The sequence below is a fragment of the Trifolium pratense genome, linkage group LG7, assembly GCF_020283565.1.
Source record: "Trifolium pratense cultivar HEN17-A07 linkage group LG7, ARS_RC_1.1, whole genome shotgun sequence".
Lineage (NCBI taxonomy): Eukaryota > Viridiplantae > Streptophyta > Magnoliopsida > Fabales > Fabaceae > Trifolium > Trifolium pratense.
This window is the reverse complement of record NC_060065.1, coordinates 16,094,699-16,116,130: the sequence shown is the minus strand read 5'-3', so window position 1 is coordinate 16,116,130 and position 21,432 is coordinate 16,094,699. Positions and strand designations below refer to the sequence as shown.

Sequence of the window (21,432 nt, the reverse complement as noted above, 5' to 3'; positions counted from 1 at the left end):
AAAAAATAAAAAAATATTTTCTTCAATAATCGTTTTAAAATAATAATCATTTATAATATCTGTGATACAAACTGGTTCAGATGAAGACTGGACTATGTGATACAGCCTATTCGGACTTGACTATTTGATACAGCCTAGCCATCTACTGTCTCGGTGAATTATCTTTACAAATATACAAAATCGAATTATATGCTAAAATGGTAGATGAAAAAATTGAAAACTAAATGAGACTGCACAATTGTGTTGAATGGCGCAGAGGATGAGTCATCTCACCCAAAAAATTCAGTATCAAGGTTGAGCCTTTTTACTATATAGTAATTTGCTTGTTGACGTACAGAGGACACAGAATATTGGAGATGTCAAGCAACTTTCAAAAGGCTTTGTTAAAATGAAAAGTTGAGCCAAGTCTACTTTACTATCACAGGTCAATCATCAATTTCTTGAACCCATGCTAAACCTGTGAATGATGTCAATAGGTTAGTTTCTTGATTGCGATTGACAAAAAAGGAATGAGATCAAAATTCTGAGAAAAAAATCATCTATTAATTATATCCATTTTCTATCTATTATGAAAATGTGCGTGTGTGAGAGTGAGAACCTTGAAGCACAGTTTCAACAGCTGCATTAGGAACAAGAAGTCCAACAATTCGTTTGCTATCCAAAGTAGTAGTTTCTATGCGTACAACACGTAGCCTCCTATGGCTTAGGCGGGCCTGTATATATTTGATTTACAGTTTAGTTATTTTCAAAGAGATATATTTAAGTAACTCATGAAACCACTATCAACAAAAAGATATCAAATAATCAGTCGCCAGTGAAGTCGTGAAGTATAATGGTCTAACAACGTATAATGGTCTAACAACTAAACAATGAACAAGAGCCGCCTTACAAAGAAAACCTTTTCAAGCAGATATAATCTTATCAAGTTGAAAGTTATTCTACAATGCAAACTCGGTTGTGTGAACAGTTACTATAATAAATTACTACAATTTAATCCAAGCCATCCACTGCAATTTTTATGCTGCAAACCTCACCGTTTAAAAACTCAAACCAGAAGATTAACAAACGAATGCATGAATTGATATTTTAGCATCAGCAATACAATATTTTGTCAAATAGAATGTTTCGGTTTTTGTTGTCATAATGATGAAGAAATACCTGCTTAGAAAGGGCTTTTTCTATGGTTCCCCAAACAGGAAGAATGAGGCCACCCAAGACATTTACTTCCTGTAGTCTTCTGCCCACTGTACAGAAATTGCCAATCTTACAATTGGGACCATGCATGCACTGCCAAGAAAGGTAAAGAGAAGCCAATGTCAGAGTCAGACAATGTGGAGTAAGCAGGGGTTGCATTTTTTTTCATCTAATTTCTAATGTATCTTTTAAGTACTACCATTCATGCATCATACAATGCATCTATACTGATCGATGATGTTATAGATGGTATGGGCAATACTTAAAATACATACGTCCAAGTGTATAACTAAGTTAAGAATAAATGAAAACTGTCCAAGAAATTGATGACAAATAAATTGAACAATAGCATATCAGAACCCCAACTCAATTCAGTATGTATGACAAATGTCAAATCCTACTGGAAGATATCTTCCGGTTCCGGTAAGATTTAAACTACCTGACCTGACTACCAGAAGATATCTTCCGTGGATGGGGGGATTTCTGAGCAATTCATGCGGGCAGAAAAAAAATTACCCCAGATTTAAATATTTCATTTCAATAAAATTTGGTTTCATTGCAAATTTAGAAACAGGAAAAATATCTTCTAAAGAAATATACCTGTTTAGATGAGACATCGTATTCCTCTTCCCAACCAGTTTGAGCCTTTTCTAAGGATGAAACTTTTCTGTATTTACTTTTTAATTCAGATAGAGGCATCTCCCTAAATGATCAAGAGGAACCATGTTTAAAATACAATAAACTGAAATGCCAACAAAGCCTAATTGTTAGAATACATACCGGTTTGATTCCCGAACGGGAGGACGAACTATCTTATACATACCCGAAGCAGAACTAGAACAGATCAAAGAACAAAAATAAGGAAATGCAAACCAATAAGATTGTGTGTAGAACAGAACGAAGGAAAAAAAAATGACATAAGCAAATCAATAATAAGATCGTGTGTGTGTGTGTGTGTGTGTGTGTGTGAGTCGCATTTGGTAACTCCATGTCATGATCTTTACATGACATTTTTAATATCATAACAAAATAAAAATTGGAAGTATGTAATATATTCTCCTAAAGTTCTCTGCTCTTAAGCAAGTTAAATATCATGATGATATGGAAAAGTACATTTAGAAGCATGTAACATATCCTGAACTGGGCATCAGACGTTGAGTAAAAAACCAGTGCAGAAATCAAGTTTATTAAATGAGGTCAGCTATCTCTGCTTTTTGGTGTATCCAAGCACATGTGAACAAAAATATAAGCTCGGGTTTTTAATTTGGCAACCTAACTCAGCAGAGAGAAATGCTTGATGATTAGAATCAACTTCAAGTTTATATTCAATATTCAATGAAATCAAAACTGAACTAAGGAAACAGGAACACATAATGAAAACCAAGAATAATACCTTTCAAATGCTAAAATGAAATGACGTTTTCCCAACCACTCCCTTTTGGACTCATAGAAGCCATCATTGGCTGAGCCAAGCCCATCCTTCTGCTTTTCATTCAGCATGCTACTTGCTGACTGGCATATAAATAATAAGAAACTCAGTATTTTGCATTTGTTTGAGTAATGCACACACCACTAGTTGGGTCAAACAGAAAAAAACAATCACCTCCCATGTAATACCACGATCCAAGATGAACGTAAACAGAACGGTTGAAGCTGCAGTCAATTGATCAACATGAACTGTCTGCATATAATAATAAAGGAGCAGGATTGATTTTAAACAAGGAAATATTTCTGCAGGCATAAAAAGAATATATCCTAAGATCTGCTGAAATATCAAAAATGACATTTGGAGCAGATTTGATACAATACAAATATTTTTAGAGCTATGCTATTCATTTCGAATAGAAAGCCACAACAAACACACGAACAAAAACATGGCAGTATGCAATTGGCTTTTAAATAAAATAAATAATATTTAAAAATGGAAATAATATAAATTTGGTTTGGCCGGAAATCACCACGTCATGTCGTGTGTTTCACTTCCTAAAATACAGCATTTCTCTTATATTTAATACTAAGGAAAGAAGTAAATAACAAATAAATGAGCAGACACAAGTCTAGCAAACAAACCTTTGGAGTACCCTGTAGTTCAATGACATTAGCTTTCAAGTCAACAATGCCCGTGTCAAGGTTACCTTCAATGCGAGCATTCCGAACAAGAAGATCCAATATACTCACGAATAATTCAAATAGCCTGTTGATAAAGTAGTATTAGCATATTGTCTAGTACTAAAACTTATAAGCATCAAGTAATTTGCTATACAAAGGACACACCCATTCTGAATATCAGGAGGTAGTCCCAAAAGCCGATTGAGGAATCGACCAACTTCGTGCATATCTGACTCAATAATTCGCCCAGATAACCTTCCAGGATCTTTACCATTTCCTACAAAATAGGAAGCACATGTTTAGTCAAAAGGTTAGGTAGTGCAATATGTGGAATCACAACAATAGTTCAAGTATAAACGAAACCACTCAATTGAAAGTTTATTTGAGAGTAGAAATGAATTACCAAGAGTTGAATCCCTAACTATCCCAACAGATACAAGAGCAGCTTTTGCCTGAATAATGAAATCTTGAATAGTATCTGGTCTGTCGGATGAACATCCCGGAGGCACAACAGGTAGAGAATCCTAGAAAATGATTTGTCATTAGATGGATCTGACAACTCTTTTCATACCAGGTATTATATATATACAAATCATTTTAAAGAATAATATAAAACCTGCTCCATTATTCCTTTGTACATAATCATTAGAGCCCTCTTTCCATAAGCGCTATCATAATTATAAGCACTTAATGAAGGCCCAGCCCTGTCAGCCGTGAAAGAAGTCAGGAACATAGACAAGTATGTAAAAATTCATTGATGCCAATTCATTTAAAATACAAAACTGATAAATCCAACATGCCTGCGGTCCCCCTGAGTCAAAGCACCAAGAGATTCTAATCTCTTCGCAACAATCGATGCAAATCGTCGTTCTCCACCAAGATTAGTAAAGAGTATCCTGACGCATTTATGATAATAGAGATCAGGTAAACTGGTGTAGCCTGGTGAGGCTATTTAAAAAAAAACTACTGCAATCATTTGATATCCAGTTTAAGGAGCTTACATCTTAACTTCTATAGGATTTCATGAGACAGTGAACAATATACACCAGCAATATAGAATTTTGATAAAGCAAGATAACAACTTATGTCTTGGGTATGAAACAATTGAAATATCTGGTTACAGTAGGATGGAGAAAAAGAGAGATATGAAACCCAAACTATATTCTATATAATGGAACAATGTGGAAAACAAGACAATAATTCTTCACAATGACACTGGAAACAAATGTAAAGGAATGTAGCATAGCTTGGTAGCGCGTTTGTTTTGGGTACAAAATGTCCCACATGTTCAAAACCTGTCATCCCTATCCAACTATTAGTTATCGTATTATCAGCAGTAACACGAGATGAATTGTGACCAATTCAAATTAGACATACATACTCAATGTCTATGAAACATAGTAGTATATCGGAGGTTTGCACACACGTTTGACACTGTTACTTCTTCAACAAGTGTCGAACACTACTCACTAACTCAGGCTTTAACTTTCTCTACACATTTTCTCGTTCTCCAAACACCAACCAAAACCTTTTCCCTCAGGCTTTAGTTCTAACTTAAATACTTTGCAGATATTAAACCAGCTAGACAATAAGTTAACTAATTAACTTGGTTAATAGAAATAACAATATGAAAAGCTAGCAAACAGATAGAATGAAAGTCATTTTAATCAATAACCTGTATTCTGGTGCTGAAGCTTGATTTGATCTATGAGTTCTTCCAAACTGCTGAATTGCACGGTCAGCACTCCAAGGAAGCTCTAGCGTTAAATGAACTCTTCTTTTCTGTTGTATAAAAGTCACGAATCACATAATGGGGAAAACAGCACAGATAACAAAGAATAAAACAGATTATAAGTTCAATCAAGCCGAAACTCTAAACCACTCCAAATCATAAACATAGGTCAGACAAAACAATGATATCAGGGACAGCAATACTTCAAGTCAGTTTGAAATACCTGATTTGCAGCTCTCCTATCCGCCTGCAAGGAAACACCAGCTGATCCAGCTTCAGAGATAATAGCAACAAACTTTTTACCGTCCATAAAAAGCTGTTTTTCGTGCATGTTAACCATTTCCATAGTAACTTCCTTTCTATACAGATACACAAAAATTGGCATAATGCAGCTACTATCAAATTCTGTTTGTTAATCGGTAACATGTGGAGATAATACAACTTACGTATTACGAGCCTGATAAGTTACACCCTTTCCAGTAGGGCCCCTCACAAGCATTCCTCTCCTTCCTGTAATTTCTGCAACTTTGTCGGGGCCGCCTAGCTGTATATATGTATAAAACAATTATCACCATAAGTATTAGTAACTTCAATATATATAGAAACATTATCATGTGGAAAAAGGATATGGCATTCTCACAAGATGATAACCAAATAAGAACTAGAACCTATGAGATTTCAGGATGCAACACAGAATGCTAATGTCTGAATGTTTTACAGATAGCACCTATAAAAAAAATCATTAATATGGGATAGAGGATAAAATGGTAGGGAAAGAGTAGATGACTCCCAACTCAGTAAGTAAAGACAGGATCTACAACATTCTTGAATCTAACACTCTTTCTGGCTCTGTTGCCCCCAAAGGTACTTCTGCCCTTTTTAGTGTCAGTCCCAGTCGTGCTTGGATAGTAGATTCGGGTGCAAGTGATCACATGACAGGTGATTCTACTCTGTTTTCTTCTTATAGTCCATGTGCAGGTAACCATAAAATAAAAATTGCGGATTGATCCTTTTCAGCCATTGCGGGTAAAGGTTCGGTTGTGTTGTCTCCAAGTCTAACCCTTAAAGATGTTCTTCATGTCCCAAATCTATCTTGTAGTCTCATGTCTGTCAGTAAATTAGCCCAAGATAGAAATTGTCAAACTAATTTTTTTCGTACTCATTGTGTTTTTCAGGATTTGAACTCGGGGAAGATGATTGGTAGTGCTAAGGAGAGTGGAGGACTCTACTACTTCGACATTGAACCTGAATCACAACTACCTTCCAAACCAATAAGTTCATGCTTTGAATCTTTTTTAGTTCTGAATAATAATAATGATGATGTTATGTTATGGCATTCACGATTAGGTCATCCTAGTTTTCCTTATTTAAAACACTTATTTCCCGAGTTATTTCGTAATAAGGATTTATCTTTGTTTAAATGTGAAGCATGTGAATTTGCAAAACATCATCGTTCTCATTTTCCATTACAGCCCTACAAACCATCAAAACCTTTTTCTGTTATTCACAGTGATGTTTGGGGCCCTAACCGAACGAGTACACTTTCTCATAAAAAATGGTTTATCACATTTATAGATGATCACTCAAGAGTCTGTTGGGTGTACTTGTTAAAGGGGAAATCTGACGTTTGTCAGGCCGTAAAAGATTTTGTTAAAATGGTGCAAAATCAATTTCAAACAAATATTCAAGTATTTAGAAGTGATAACGGCAAAGAATATTTTAACACAATGTTGAGTGATTTTTTTCGTGAAAATGGAATTGTGCATCAAAGTTCATGTCCTAACACTCCCCAACAAAATAGAGTTGCAGAAAGAAAAAATAGGCACTTGTTGGAGGTGGCTAGAGCTTTACTTTTCGCAAGTAAAGTACCAAATTATTTGTGGGGTGAAGCAGTTTTAACAGCTACATACTTAATTAACAGAGTGCCCTCCAAAGTTCTTAATTTTAAAACTCCAATTCATATTTTCAAAGAATGTTTTCCTAATGATCGTGTTTCAAACGATTTGACCTTAAAAATCTTTGGTTGCACTGCATTTGTTCATGAACATAAGAATATTAACAAACTTGAACCGCGTGCTATAAAATGTGTTTTTGTTGGGTATTCTCCAACCCAGAAGGGATATAAATGTTTTGATCCAAAAAATCAGAAAATGTTTGTCACCATGGATGTTACATTCTTTGAAAACAAACCTTTTTTTGACACGCATCTTCAGGGGGGAAATTTAAATGAAGATTCGTCTCAAACTGAGGACATGAGTTTTTTTAACTCGTTTCAAACTGAGGACATGAGTTTTTTTAATAATTTATCTTTGCCGGTATCACAAAGTTCTAAAACTTATACTTCTGCACCAACGAAAAATGGCCATGATTCTTTATCTAATCCTACTCCTGTTATGAGTAGTGAGCTTGGTGAATCCGAGCCTACATTTTCTCATGAAGAAAACAATGAGAATCTTGAAAACAATGATAATGATGATCTAATTGAAATGCCACAAAATAATGAGTCATATAAAGATAATAGGTTTGAAGCAGGAAACAAGACTTGGAAAGGAAAGGTTTTTGTGAGAAAGAATCACAAAGAAAGTGATGAGTCCACATCTCAACACTGTCATGAATCTGAACCGGGGGATGATCAACTTCCTAAAAAAAGAAAAGGTAAGTCTATCTCTGTTTCTGAGAGTCGTATTTTGTATCCCGATATCGATGATCCTGTGGCTGTTAGAAAACCTATTAGATCTTGCACTAAATACCCATTGTCCAATTTTATATCATATTCAAATTTGTCTTCGTCTTTTTCTGCCTTTACCTCAAAATTGTCTAGTGTAGAGATTCCAAAAAATGTACAGGTTGCTCTAGAAGTTCCAAAGTGGAGGGAAGCTGTACTTGAGGAGATGAAAGCTCTTGAAAAGAACAAAACCTGGAGTGTTATGACACTACCGGATGGCAAGAAGACGGTTGGATGCAAATGGGTGTTTACTGTGAAGTATAATTCAGATGGGTCAATCGAAAGGTACAAGGCTCGATTGGTGGCTAAGGGTTTTACTCAAACTTATGGTATAGACTACTCAGAGACTTTTGCTCCTGTTGCAAAATTGAACACTGTCAGAATTCTCTTGTCTCTTACTGCTAACTTAGATTGGCCCCTACATCAGTTGGATGTTAAGAATGCTTTTCTCAATGGTGATTTAGAAGAAGAAGTATATATGGACATTCCTCCTGGCTTTGAAGACAAGTTTGGGTCAAATGTATGCAAACTAAATAAGTCTTTGTATGGATTAAAGCAGTCTCCTAGAGCTTGGTTTGAAAAGTTCACTTATTCCATGAAGAAACAAGGGTACATTCAAGGACAAGCTGACCACACCTTGTTCACAAAGTTCTCCCAAGATGGAAAAATTGCTGTCCTAATTGTTTATGTTGATGATATCGTCCTTACTGGAGATGATATAGTTGAAATGGCAAGAGTAAAAGAGAAATTAGCATTAGACTTTGAAATCAAGGACTTGGGATCCATGAGATATTTTCTTGGTATGGAGGTTGCTCGATCAAAAGATGGTATTCTAGTTTCCCAGCAAAAATACATTCTAGATTTATTGAAAGAAACATGAATGAGTGGATGTCGACCAACAGATACTCCCATGGATCCTAATGCAAAACTTTGGGAAGAAGGTAGTGTTCCTGTTGATACTGGAAGGTACCAGAGATTGGTTGGGAAACTGATTTATTTGTCACACACTAGACTTGACATTGCTTTCTCGGTTAGTGTAGTAAGTCAGTTTATGCATTCTCCTTTTGAGGAACATCTTGAGGCAGTCTATAGGATACTGCGATATTTGAAAGCAAATCCTGGAAAGGGATTATTTTTTAAGAAGACTAATGAAAGAAATGTGTCTATCTTTACCGATGCTGATTGGGCAGGTTCAGTCACTGACAGAAGATCAACCTCCGGATATTGTACCTATGTTTGGGGTAATCTTGTGACATGGAGGAGCAAGAAACAAGGAGTTGTAGCAAGAAGTAGTGCAGAAGCTGAGTTTAGAGCTATGGCTCAAGGTATTTGTGAAGGATTATGGATCCACAGAGTCCTAGAAGAGCTTAAGATGAAAATTGAGCTTCCGTTGAAATTATACTCTGACAGTAAAGCCGCTATTAGCATAGCTCATAACCCAGTTCAACATGACAGAACCAAGCATATTGAGATCGATCGACATTTCATAAAAGAGAAGTTAGATGCCGGAATCATATGTCTACCTTTTGTAACTTCGAGTCAGCAAACTGTAGATATCTTGACCAAAAGCTTAGCAAGACCCACCTTTGAGCATTTGATCGGCAAGTTGGACATGATAGATATCTATGCACCAACTTGAGGGGGGGTGTTGGAAAATATTTAGTTTCCTAGTTTGTTATTTCTAGGAGATTCTAAGCTTATCTATTATTTCCTTTTATGTGTGTACTCTTCCTATTTAAACCAGCCTTGAGCTGAGGAATAACACATAACAGTATTCACTTATTATTTTCTACAAAACTGTATCTGAGCACATTTAAGAAAATGATCTTCAAAGCAAGGGGGTAAATAAAACATGTGATCACTACCTGGTCAGTAATATCATCCAAAGGATTGTTTGGAAGATCCAAAGAACGAATAATCTCTAATATTTTTGTCTTACGTTCCAAGGCTGCATCATACCTGTCATAATTTAATAAAACAATTACAACTTTTCTTTGTTTTATTTTTCCCCCTAATTTAGGTTCATAAAGATAATGTGTCTTGCAGTTTCGGTCGTAAACAGTTATTAAACATAAAACAATAATTAAGACCATTAAAGTCTGCCCCCAATAACTTGAGAACTGTTTAAATTGTATACCTCTTCTGGAGTTCAGCTATGTAGGCCTGCCTTGCTAGAAGATATTCATCAGTTTTTTCCTTACACAAATGGCACGACCACTCTTCAGGAACTACATCACCAATTGGTGGCATCAAGCATGCGGAATGGACTAATTTACCACAGCACGAACATTGTAGCAATTTTTTCCTTTCCTGCAGTGAAAACTGTGTGACTACTACATCCCTAGCATAGCATCAAAACAATTCAAGAGATTCAAAAATAAAATAAAGAAAAACTACCTCCTCAGTGGTGCAAATTTCACATATCTGAAACTCCTCATCTGAGTCATTAGACTCAATGCCAGAATCAGCTGCATCAAGCAAGAGGAATCATGATAAAATTCACACATTCATTTTCAAAGGTTTGGTAAGGAAATAAAATATTGTTGTGAATTGTTGTTTAAGGGATTTTGTGATTGTCGCTGGGAAGTGGGAAAGGGCTGACAGCATCTTCACAGATTTCTTTCTGCCTCTGATTTTGTCATGGTGCTACTGTTGTAACACTTTATATTATGTTCTTATTTTGATTCATTCAATATCCTCAGCTATATTAGTTTAATCCTCATCATAAATTCTTATTGAAAAGAGCAATAAGCTCTTAAAATAATTTTGTTATCACTTTTTTTTGTAGAATAACCAAAACTCTTTACAGCAAGATAATTAATCTGCATCCTTTACTATATCCATCAGCATTCAGCAAGCCAAGACCAGTAATTGATAATACATTAAGAAAGATAACGTGCAAGAAAGCATGCATTTATGCACACAATATAGTCCTCGCGGTTGTCAAAGTCATAAATCCACGTGCAGGCCACTGTATATCTCAGTTTGCAGGGAATTATTATGTCACTGTGTGATTATTGGCCAAAATTAAATCCATTCATGGCCTCTTCTCAACCCTTACTATTCCAAATTTCTTAGACTGTGAGTTATTAATCATGAATGTCTTTAAATTTTTGGTAAATATATGTTGTTTTTGATGATTTAAGTGGTCATCCCACTATCTACTCTGTGCCACTATCAAAGATTGATAACTATGAACCTACTGTGAGTATCAGACATGGAGGCTATAAAAGTGAAATCATAAATCATAACAAGAAATGAAAGACCCTACCTCTAATGTGAATTATATTAAAAAATACATATATACATAAATTAATTAAATATAATACAAATGGTAGAATAACTTTGAGTTTACATTATCACTGCAAAAAGTAAACCCTAATTTCAATACATTATAGGTCTTTTTCATTTGTTTTTTTGTTAGGTCTTCAATCCTAGTATGCTTGTTATTATAATTAGTGTAGTAACTAATTTGTATGGCACATGGTCTCGTATCCCAGAAAAAAGAGATAACAAGACCATACAACAGTGTGTTTCTGTTGGGCCCTTGGCTAATACTAGTGGACCTCTGGGTCAACCTACTACTTGGAAGGTGTACACGCGTACGGGAAAGAGGAGTGCAAAGTAAGAGAAGGAATGTTAGTTGCCGAGCTTTCTTTTTATGATGAGTATTTCCAATAACAAATTAGTTAGCGTAATGCCTTAAGTAGTGGAATGATTGTATCGTTTTCGTTATCATTGAGAATATTCACGTGTACGAGAATGGAGAGCTATAATTGCTCTGTATAGGGGCTTTTACCCTGTGGCAGTTAGACTTGATCTCTTCTGTAAACTTTCCCTTTCAATCAAATAATACAAGCTTGATTCTACCATTTATTCTGTTGATCTATTTGTTGCAACTTCCAGTCCCTATCAGTTTCTCCCTTTACAGCAACCTCTACGTTGGGGCTGCAGGATGCGTACTTTAGGAAACACGGTTTCTCATCCAAGTACCACAAATGAAATTCTATCGCAAAACTGTGAAGCCTGCAATGCTGTATGGGACTAAATGTAGGACACCAAAGAGTCCCGAAGAAAGTAAACTTTGCATGACGACATGAGAGTGTTAAGATGGATATAAGTGGTCACACAAGACAAACTAGAATTAGGAATACAACTATTAGAAAATTGGAGTACCTCCCATTGGTAATAACTTATAACATAGTAAAATAGTCTTATAGATAGTATGGAGTATGGACAAGTGTGAAGAAAACTCATAGAAGCACAGGTAAGGGGTGGTTACTAGATGAAGGATGATCCAAAAGTTAGAGGTAGATGAAAATCTAAAGGTGAAACCAAATCATCTAATCCAAGTAATTGATGCCACCCAGTGCGATAAGGCTTTATTATTGTAATTGTTTTTTGTTATTGGCTGCTCATCCAAGTACATTGGGTGTCTAAGATGGAACTGGTGTGTTAAGGCTTGATTATTTGGAATATAAATCCAGCAATAGAGTAATCAATGTTATGAGGTGAAATTGGAGTGTGAGGACCACATGCTAACTACCAAGTTTTTTTTCCCCCTTTCTTATAAATACCTAGATTACCTAATACCACAAGTTGCATGGTTTAGGTATTGTATTTAAATTTTCTATCTTAAATAACAATGAGATGATTGAGAGGGATGTAACACTTGCCCAAAATTCAAGCTAAGTAGATGAAGTGGAAAAAGGATTCAAATGTAAATTGTGATTTGAAGTGTCAATCAAACTCAGAAATACTTGAGAATACAGCTATGTGACCAACAATGGCATGCAGTAAAAATGTTAAATGGTGAAGGGCTAACAAGAGCAAAATTTAAGGCGGCAGAGATGTGAATTTTTTATTTAATGAGTGAATACACAAAAATGATCAGGAACAGCTGTGTTTGAGAGAAAATTGGAATAGAATCTATTGAGGAAATCATATATAGTGGTTTGGTTATGTTAAAAGAGAAGACCAACATTTCTAGAATGAAATGTGGACGAAATGGTAGTTCGTTAGGTTAAAATGTAGATGAAGACTAAAAAAGTATAAGCAAACAAAAAGAAAAATATCCTCATCTAAATGGTTTGTTTCTGAACCTTTGACATTTAAAATATAGCACAATGGCTTCATTGTTCAGTTTAGACGTCCCAACATAGTGAGATGACGCATGGATGTCGATAATTGGAAAAATGACTTCATACCATATGCAGCTAAAGCACAGAACAGAAAAGGTTATGTATTCAAAAGATTCATCAACTTTGCTTCAGGGAGACTCACTTTCAGATTCTTCATCACTTTCTGCATCACTAGGAGGTTGCCATTTGGCTGCTTTTCTGACCCTTCCTTTTAATGAAACACCAGGAGTTGCAGAGTGCCTCTTCCTTTGGAGCTCCTTAACACCATCTTCACCTATAATGTAAATGAAAAAATATATATATAATAAGTGCACAATAATGAAAACAAATGAAAATCATTTGGCAAAAAAATCTTAAACCTGGAAGGAGTTCAGGTTTTTCTGGTAACGGATAATTTTCTTCCACAAATTTAAGCAGCAATTCTCGAGGTCCAGAAACAAAGTCATCAAGTTCAGAACCCTTTACAAAAAAATAAATAAACCAAGTGAAAAAACGGAATTGCAGAAAAAAATTGTTTATATGGAAATGAATACATAATCCAAATACACACATATTTTGTCACAGCTTCTTCTGTCCTTGCTTCACCAGTACTCTGGAGACCAATGACTACACATTTTTCATCAACTAATGCTTGCTTTGCTAGTCTTACAGTAGCGGGGACTTTAGCAGACATACACATGTGTCTGAAGAAACGCTACAGATACAATAATATATTTAGTATTTATACAAGTGACCCATCCAAATAGAGATTGTCTTAAGATACCACTTAAATATTAATACCTGGTGGCTTGCCCAGTATAATCGCCATAGCTGACTAGTGTTAGGTTTATCATTTAGGAAGGCACTAGCTGACAGCAATTCTACTCGTAATTCTGCCCAAAATTCTGCTGCTTTTTTGTACATTTCCTAAGAAGTTTAATATGAAGAATAAGGTCATCAGAAGAAAATAAATGAACTCGAAGGATAAATAAATGCAACTTCAGAAAACATGATGACGACATAGATAATACATGTTTCAAATTTTTAATTATATTAAAACAGAAGTTGAACAGTATGCAGCCAGGAGATGTGTCTAGTTTTCTACAACATCAACCCCTTTCTTACCATGCATAAAGTGAAGAAAAAGGAATTAAAGTACACAAAATGAAATGGAAAAGTACATTCCTAATTTGATTCTTACCATCATTTTATCTTCTAATGGTGCTTCAATAACTTCAAACTCAGCACCCTCGTAGCTAAGTGTCCGACATAGATACATCCCCCTACAGTGAGAAAAGTGAAGCAAAACAATATTCCTTCATATGCATACATGTTCTGAAGTCTAAGTGTTCATGTATAATTGAAAATATTATAACCTTGCTTTCATGTCCATGGCAACTAATTCTAGAGCTCCAACACCCCCTCTATCAAGAGCACCTGGATATATAAATTCAAATAGTTAACTTAACTTTACACACTAATGGATGGGCCCATGGGGAAAACACATGTAGAAAGCAACCTGGATGTATAAATTCAAATAGTATAGTTAACTTTACACATTAAGGAGATGGGCCTATGGGGAAAACACATGTAGAAAGCAAGCATATAAGAAAGTCTACAACATTTTATATTATGTAGCTATAGTAAGTTGAAATAAAAAAATTGTAAAATATTAATTATTTAGTAATGCATTCATAAATGCTTTCTAAGTTATAATATAGTCAAAAAATGGTTATAAGAAAACAGCAGTATTTTCATGAACAAAAATACATCATCAACTGAAGGAGATCACTTGCAAGAAAAAGTATTGTAAAAGAAGAGCAAAAGTTAATTTATCCAGAAAAAATATATAATGAAGAAGATCACTAACAAGAAAAGGAAAGAGTAAAGAACAGATAAGAACACTACCAAGAAATTCGCGGAAATCAGAGAAAGAAGTTCCATCTCCCCAAAGACCAAGTCTAACCATATAACCCATATTGCGGGGTTCAGATGCACCAGTTGCTGAGCAATAAACAACGCGAGCTTCAGGTAGTTTATCCTGTAAAATTAGATTGCAATAACTGAAACCATGCTTTTCAATCCACCATTTCAATGCCAAATTTTGCAAAGTAATTTAACTTCAACATATGTAAATGTGGAAAGAGCATGAGACATTAAGGGCCCATTTGGTGCGCAAGATATGATAGAGATAGGATATGATAAGAAGCTGTATAAGGATAGGATAGGATAGTGACAGGATAAACATATATATAGTTTTTGGTTGAAGATTTTGGTTTTGCAACGGGTTGAGTCTTAAATATAGGATTAAATAGTTTGTCATATGTATTTGAGGTTATTTTTTATGATTCAGGAAAAGATGATCCACGCAGCTTAATAATGAGGTGACTGCTAAAGAGACTTGAGGTGGTAATAAAACTTGAAAGATATTTGTAACCTGATAATAAGGATGAGTTTGACATCTTTCCTAAATGAATTCAGAGATTGTGTTTGGAAATGCGGTGGGTACCTGTTCACTGAGTCATTGAGTTTCATTTTGTGATAATCAGGCAGCTTTGCATATTGCATACAATCCAGTATTCATGAGCGCAAAGTACGTAGAGATTAATTGTCACTTCATCCGCGAGAAGATTCTCTTCAGGCAGATAGTTAGTTCCTTTGTACTCTAATGATTAGATAGATGACTGATATCTTTACCAAATCTCTCAAGAGACCCGAGGATATCTTATCTTATATGTATCAAGCTTGATGCGTATAGCTTGAGGGGGAGTGTTAAGATATTTAGAGTTAAGTTACATTCTGTAGAGAAAACTTCTGTATAAGATTAGATTTGTTTAGTTTTTCTATCCCTATAATCAAGGGATTTGAATGTATTCACTTAGTTATAAATAACAAAGGCTGAGAGTATTTTCCTCTCGAGCAATTCAAACCTTATAAATCTACTGACACAACACTCTCTGTAGACTTGGTTTATGTGCATACAAATTTGCAGGTCTTGGTTGGGAAAGTGAAGATTACAAGGAAGGGAGTACCAAGATGCGGGACATTAGTGGAAATGCATATGCATGGGATAGCTTTGATGGTGCTGGAAGTCTTGAAGTGGCATAATTGTGTCTTGAAGAACCAAACATACAAGCTGTCCTATTTACGGGTGATGCTCCAGGAGGTGATGAAATTGATACCATTCCTATTTCTAAGTTTGGATTTTTAGAAGACAATGATTTCCAATTTCTGTTTTATATTTACTAATGTTTAAGAGGTTTTTGTTCTCAGTTTTCATTATATATATATATATATATATATATATATATATATATATATATATATATATATATATATATATATATATATATATCATAATATATCCTACGTTTTAAAAAAACAACTAATTATCGCCACTGCATACTTGAGTACAAATCTAACAAGTACTGCAACTGAAATTAGTTCAGAGAGGTCAATCCACACAGATGTTTCAATTACATCACTTGATTCAAAATTTGTTTTTGTTACAAAATTAAATTTGAGAATCTTTGTTTTGCCCCTGGACCTACGCTACAAGTTGCATATATTGGGCAAAGCTAAAGCCAGGCCTTTATATCTTTCTTTCTGATACGGTATTTCCTATTCTCTAAACTGTTCATTTAATTTCGCCTTTTGGAAATATAGTCCAAAATATATGTTACATATAAAGAAATAACAAAGAATGAGGATTAAAAAGAGTCTAAATTATCCATAAAGAAAACAAAAATATCTCTCCCAAGATTTACACCCACCACATAATAAAATCAAAGTAAAAAAAAGAAAAAAAATTATAAAGTAAGGGATAAATAATATCAAAACTCTTCGTTTACTGTTCCAAGAGATTGAAAATTAAGAACAAAACCTGAATTTCAAGCACTGCTTCTCCAGTGCGTGTTGGCTGACTACCAGCTTCAGGGACCAAATTTTTTGCTTTGTGACACTACAATGAATCATCAAACCTTAGCAACAAAAGGTAAAGAAATAAAATTGAAAGAAGCTCTTGAATCATTAATGTTATTCTTCAAAAAAAACATTGGAAATAATAATTTATACTAGAAAATGTTTCATACCTCATCAAAAATTACTAAGCCATCAAACCCTGGTCCACACCACTGCACAAGCTGCTGGAGACGAGACCTACCTTTTTCTGAAGATGCTATAAGGCTATTGTATGTCAAGAAAACAACTCCCTCCTTGATCCCAACAGACTTTGAATCAAGCTTAGAATACGGCAGTTTGTTCAAAGCATGCACTGGATTAAAGAAAAAGAAAAGGAAGACATTTAAACTTATATCAGAACATTGATTGAAATATAGATGAAATAAATAAAAACACCTGAAATGGGCAAAAGATGAAATTTCTCCAATGAAGATGACAAACAGAAAATTTCCATTCGTAGGACAAAAGAAGCATAATTAGAGTTGAGAAGCCAGAAAAGATGACAATGATAACATGTAATCCGTGATAATGTGGCTAGTTCATATGACCAAACACAGCAGCAAGAGATGAAACCAGTAAAAACTAGCCGTTTAACAATAATAATGTAACAAGACTCGTGGATTAATAAGAATCCTACTATTTTAGCAATGTTTATCTTATTGAGAACCACTGGCCATGAATCACCCTTTGAACCACCTATCTATCTATCTATATATATATATATATATATATATATATATATATCCAAAATCCTAGTGGAAAATAATAGGAGGAATTAAATCCCATAGTGAGAACTATTTTTGCACCACCTATGTATTTAACGAGTGTGTAACAGGTTAGTATATAATCACGGTTGTTATGTATGTAACACAACTTAATGCACATAACATCACCAAAAGAAATACCTTCGATACATGTTGCACCGGCATCATCCAAGTCTCTTCTAGCATCAAACTTCAAGTCTGAACCAACAGAAATCCACCTGTGTAAGATCGTTGAAAACATGACAAAAGCATCAAAACAAGTTAACTGAGTATAGCCAGGCATCGAGTTCAAATTACAAACATGCGTGGTCATTTGTTTAGGTAATTGTTTTCAAATGTGCATCCAAAGCATGAATTTGCTTTTAACTCAATTTTGAATAACACGCAAGTATCGCATGCAAAGACAGTGTGACTTAAACTTACAATGCCTTTCTTCTTCCATGGTGCCAGTTCTCCCAAATTAGACCTGCAATTGTCCGACCTTTACCTACACCAGCTCCATCTCCAATAAAGAATCCTGCCCTAGCTCCATTAGGGAGGTGGTGAAGGTGTCTCTGTCAAAAAAACTACATTATAAACAAGAAAGGCAGAGTAAATCATAATCTATACTGTCCATTATGTCAAAGAAGAAACCTGACAAGCATAGACCACGGTCTCAATTTGCAAGCATGACAAAGCCTTTGAACTTTCCAAATTATCTTTAGTTTTTGGATCATAGGTAGGATCAGGTGGCTGCACTGCAGACAAGGAAGACGTCTCCACAACAGGATCTGGGTGTGGAGGTCCAATGGATACTTTTGGCGGTCGCTGCATACGGAGACAATGACTATTTAACATCACAATAGTGTGCTTGTGTAACTTGAAATAACAAATGAACTGTTGATAACAAACTGCTAGCGTACAATGCAGGAGGAAACAATTAGTAACTCACATAATCTGTAAATGTTTCTCCAACCATGCCACCTTCATCTTCATCCCGCTCGACTTCAACAGCAACCTGATTTAATTTAATGCAGAATAAAGTAAAAATATAGACATATGAAGGTAAGCAAAACAGAATAAAAGAAAAAATTCAAATAATTAACAGAACTCAAATAAGTAAATAAAATGAGGGAAATATCACCGGACAACTAGACATAATAATTTATTGAAGTATCAAAAAGGTAGCAAGTAGATCATCTAATCTCTTTTACCTCTACGGGGTTTTATGTTCACAAATTCAATTTATTATTCAAAAAAAAAAAACACACACATATACATCCATATACTCGAACAAAACTGTACAAGGTCACAGAGAAAAGGAAAAATAGCAATTCAAAAGAGCAACCAACTCCCTAGGCATGTCCTTCCTTTATACAAGGCCTGAACAATCTCAATTTTATACAAATGATCTGGGGTCCAATTATTTGAGTGGGTTAAAAGGGGGGAAGTATAAAATTTATTTTCAACTGAAGTTTTGGTCCAGAGTGAACGATGAGTACACTGTAATTCACCCTTCATTTCTGTTGCACCATGCAAGCATGAAGTTATTCTCATTAAAGATTTTCCACTTTCCCAATTCTTATTTATCCTAAATTTAAAAGATATTTACATATTCTAATAGAGGATTCCGGTGGAAAGGAAAACTTCTGTATCTAAATTGAGAAAGTTATAAAATGTTTGTAAAAATGAATAAGGGATGGTTGAGCAAGGTATTGCTTCATTTCATAAAATCCTCAGAAAATGAAAAATGTCTAAACAAAATGGAAAATTACACTCCCTTCGTTTACCAGCGCAAATCCCTCCATCCAAAGAATAAGAGATCCAACACAGAAGGCTGGTTTTTCCATATGAACAATTTAATTCTTGTAGACCGAGGGCCACTTAATTGAAAAAATTTAAGATCTTCAAACAATTTCATTTATTTGGGGAATAACTCCTATTCCAAGTTTATTCCGTACCATTATGGAAGAAGATTCAGGTAAAATATGCACTTCTTCAGGAAAAAAAAATATTTATCTACTTTTGTTTGGTATTTTGGCTTTAATTCTTTGATTCCTTGATACTCAATGAAATCTTCTTTTTGAAAAATGGAATGAATTCCTATTGCTATGAAAAATACCATTGATAGGTATTTCAACGGAGACACCGGAAGGGGCATTAGTTTGTTCTTTCGTTCTTGAATCAATTGGGATGGAAATGGAATAAGAAATCTATTTCTTCGCCTTTTCACCAATAAATTAAAAGTATCGTGAAAAATAGCGTATTCGGGTAAAATATGCACTTCTTCGTGTAAAATATGCATGAAACTTCTATTAATAGCAGTTCTGCTCTCATCAAGGTCAACTGGACATTTTCATCGTAGAATGACAACAAAAATTCATGCATGAAAGACCGAGAGGGAATTAAGCCGGCAATATAGAAACAGATAATCAGTATTAATTCCCTCCTCTCTCATTAATAAACTATTTATCTTAATCCCAAAAAACTAACATAGCATATTCTACTTCCTCTTCACAATGCTTGTTCCCCCACCCTTATTAACGCATTCACCTTATCAACTATCAAGCAGTGCTATCAAATATCGGTTGCAGGATTATGGTAGTGACACAGCACCATACTCGGATATGGCGGCACCACGTGTTGGCCAATACATTGTGTCCGTTTTCACATTATAATAACACACTCAGATGCAAATTCAAAGTGGAAGTAACAATATATGATGACAACTCAATATCAATTCAAAAGTGTATTAACAGTCACACACTAAACTACTACATTTCTCAATAAATTACACACAGAAATCAGAATCGAATTATTCAATGTACACAGTAAAGCAGAGACACAAAAAACTTCACAATTCCAAAATCACCAAAAAAAAGCGATAAAGCAAAATTGAAGTAACGAAACCAAACCTCGTTAACTTCTTCAGGTGGAGGCGGAGCAAAGAACTGTTTAACCTTAGAGAGATCGACGGCGAGGTCAACTTTACATTGAGGACAAGAGAATCGCGAGAGACCATGAGGAACATTGAGAATCGCCTTACAGGAAGCGCAAGGAAGTTGAATCTTAGTTGGATCAATGCCGTGCGCCGGCAAATTCTGTGAAGGCGGAGTTAACGGCGAAGTTGACGGTGCCGTTTGGTGGACCCTAGCCATGAGTTCTGGCGGAAGCATCTGCGGCATTCGACAGGTCGGACAAGCGAATTCAGTCAGTCCAGGCGCTACGGTTAAGATCATGCGACAACCGGCACAGCGAACACGAACACCGTCGGAAGGTTGTGACGGTGGTGCGGTTGGTGGAGGAGGTGGTGGTTGTAGAGGCGGTGGAGGAGACGGTACCGGTGGTTGTGTCATTTTGTTTTTGTTCCTTTCGAGCGAGAAAGCGCGAAAGAGAAGGGAATTTTTTTTTTTTTATGCTCTAATTTCTGTAACTTTCTTCTTTGTTTCTTTCTTCTTTCTTCCGTTTAGGTGTTTTGTGTCTGTGCTCGGAATTGAGCCCAACGGAATTGTTTGTGGGGTGAAATGGATGGAGAGTGTGAGATTGGGAATTAGGGAAGTTGGACTCACTTCTTTTGCTGGGGAAATAGGCACGTGACATACCCACGTGACAAAACTTGTGTTTTATTTATTTGACAAAATGCATCTCGGTCTTTAAGTTTTACCGTAACCGTTCTTTAAATTTTTTTTAATTGATGAAATATAATGGAATGGAGCAGAGCGGAATAGAATGTATGAAATAGGATGGATTGGAATGGAATAAATATTTCATTTTATTGTTTGGATATTTTAAAAATGAGATAAACAAAATTGAATGTAAGTGGCGGTATGGGATGAAATGTTTTCCATC

At 35.2% G+C, this 21,432-nt stretch overlaps 1 protein-coding gene across 3 annotated transcripts; it reads right to left on the bottom strand.

Annotated features, from left to right (window-relative positions):
• Nucleotides 1–6: 6 nt before the first annotated feature.
• Nucleotides 7–21,188, bottom strand: LOC123894443 (protein FORGETTER 1-like). Of its 3 annotated transcripts, none has more exons than XM_045944449.1 (32): nucleotides 20,499–21,188; nucleotides 18,536–18,601; nucleotides 18,238–18,411; nucleotides 18,028–18,158; nucleotides 17,746–17,822; nucleotides 16,972–17,153; nucleotides 16,764–16,841; nucleotides 14,789–14,921; nucleotides 14,257–14,317; nucleotides 14,082–14,163; nucleotides 13,682–13,807; nucleotides 13,452–13,595; nucleotides 13,261–13,360; nucleotides 13,044–13,175; nucleotides 10,158–10,228; nucleotides 9,898–10,070; nucleotides 9,626–9,719; nucleotides 5,482–5,579; nucleotides 5,259–5,394; nucleotides 4,979–5,085; nucleotides 4,104–4,199; nucleotides 3,920–4,007; nucleotides 3,707–3,827; nucleotides 3,469–3,580; nucleotides 3,265–3,388; nucleotides 2,798–2,875; nucleotides 2,588–2,706; nucleotides 1,975–2,028; nucleotides 1,795–1,897; nucleotides 1,159–1,287; nucleotides 599–713; nucleotides 7–457 (listed from the first exon to the last, which is right to left on the bottom strand). In XM_045944449.1, the coding sequence occupies exons 1-32, from the start codon at nucleotides 20,937–20,939 to the stop codon at nucleotides 426–428; spliced, it is 3,777 nt and encodes a 1,258-aa protein (XP_045800405.1). In that variant the 5' UTR covers nucleotides 20,940–21,188; the 3' UTR covers nucleotides 7–425. The 3 variants fall into 3 exon arrangements, 2 of the variants coding, with proteins under 2 accessions (XP_045800405.1, XP_045800406.1); XM_045944450.1 differs by having other exon boundaries at nucleotides 18,243–18,411; nucleotides 20,499–21,174; XR_006803808.1 differs by lacking the exons at nucleotides 7–457; nucleotides 599–713; nucleotides 1,159–1,287 and adding an exon at nucleotides 2,308–2,466 and having other exon boundaries at nucleotides 1,847–1,897; nucleotides 20,499–21,145.
• Nucleotides 21,189–21,432: the final 244 nt, after the last annotated feature.

Coding starts and splice junctions, on each gene's coding strand:
- LOC123894443 (XM_045944449.1), bottom strand. CDS start 20,939: ATGACACAACCACCGGTACCGTCTCCTCCACCGCCTCTACAACCACCA. Junction 16,842..16,971: donor GCTTAGTAATTTTTGATGAG/GTATGAAACATT, acceptor GATTCATTGTAG/TGTCACAAAGCAAAAAATTT. Junction 10,071..10,157: donor AAATTTGCACCACTGAGGAG/GTAGTTTTTCTT, acceptor TTTTCACTGCAG/GAAAGGAAAAAATTGCTACA.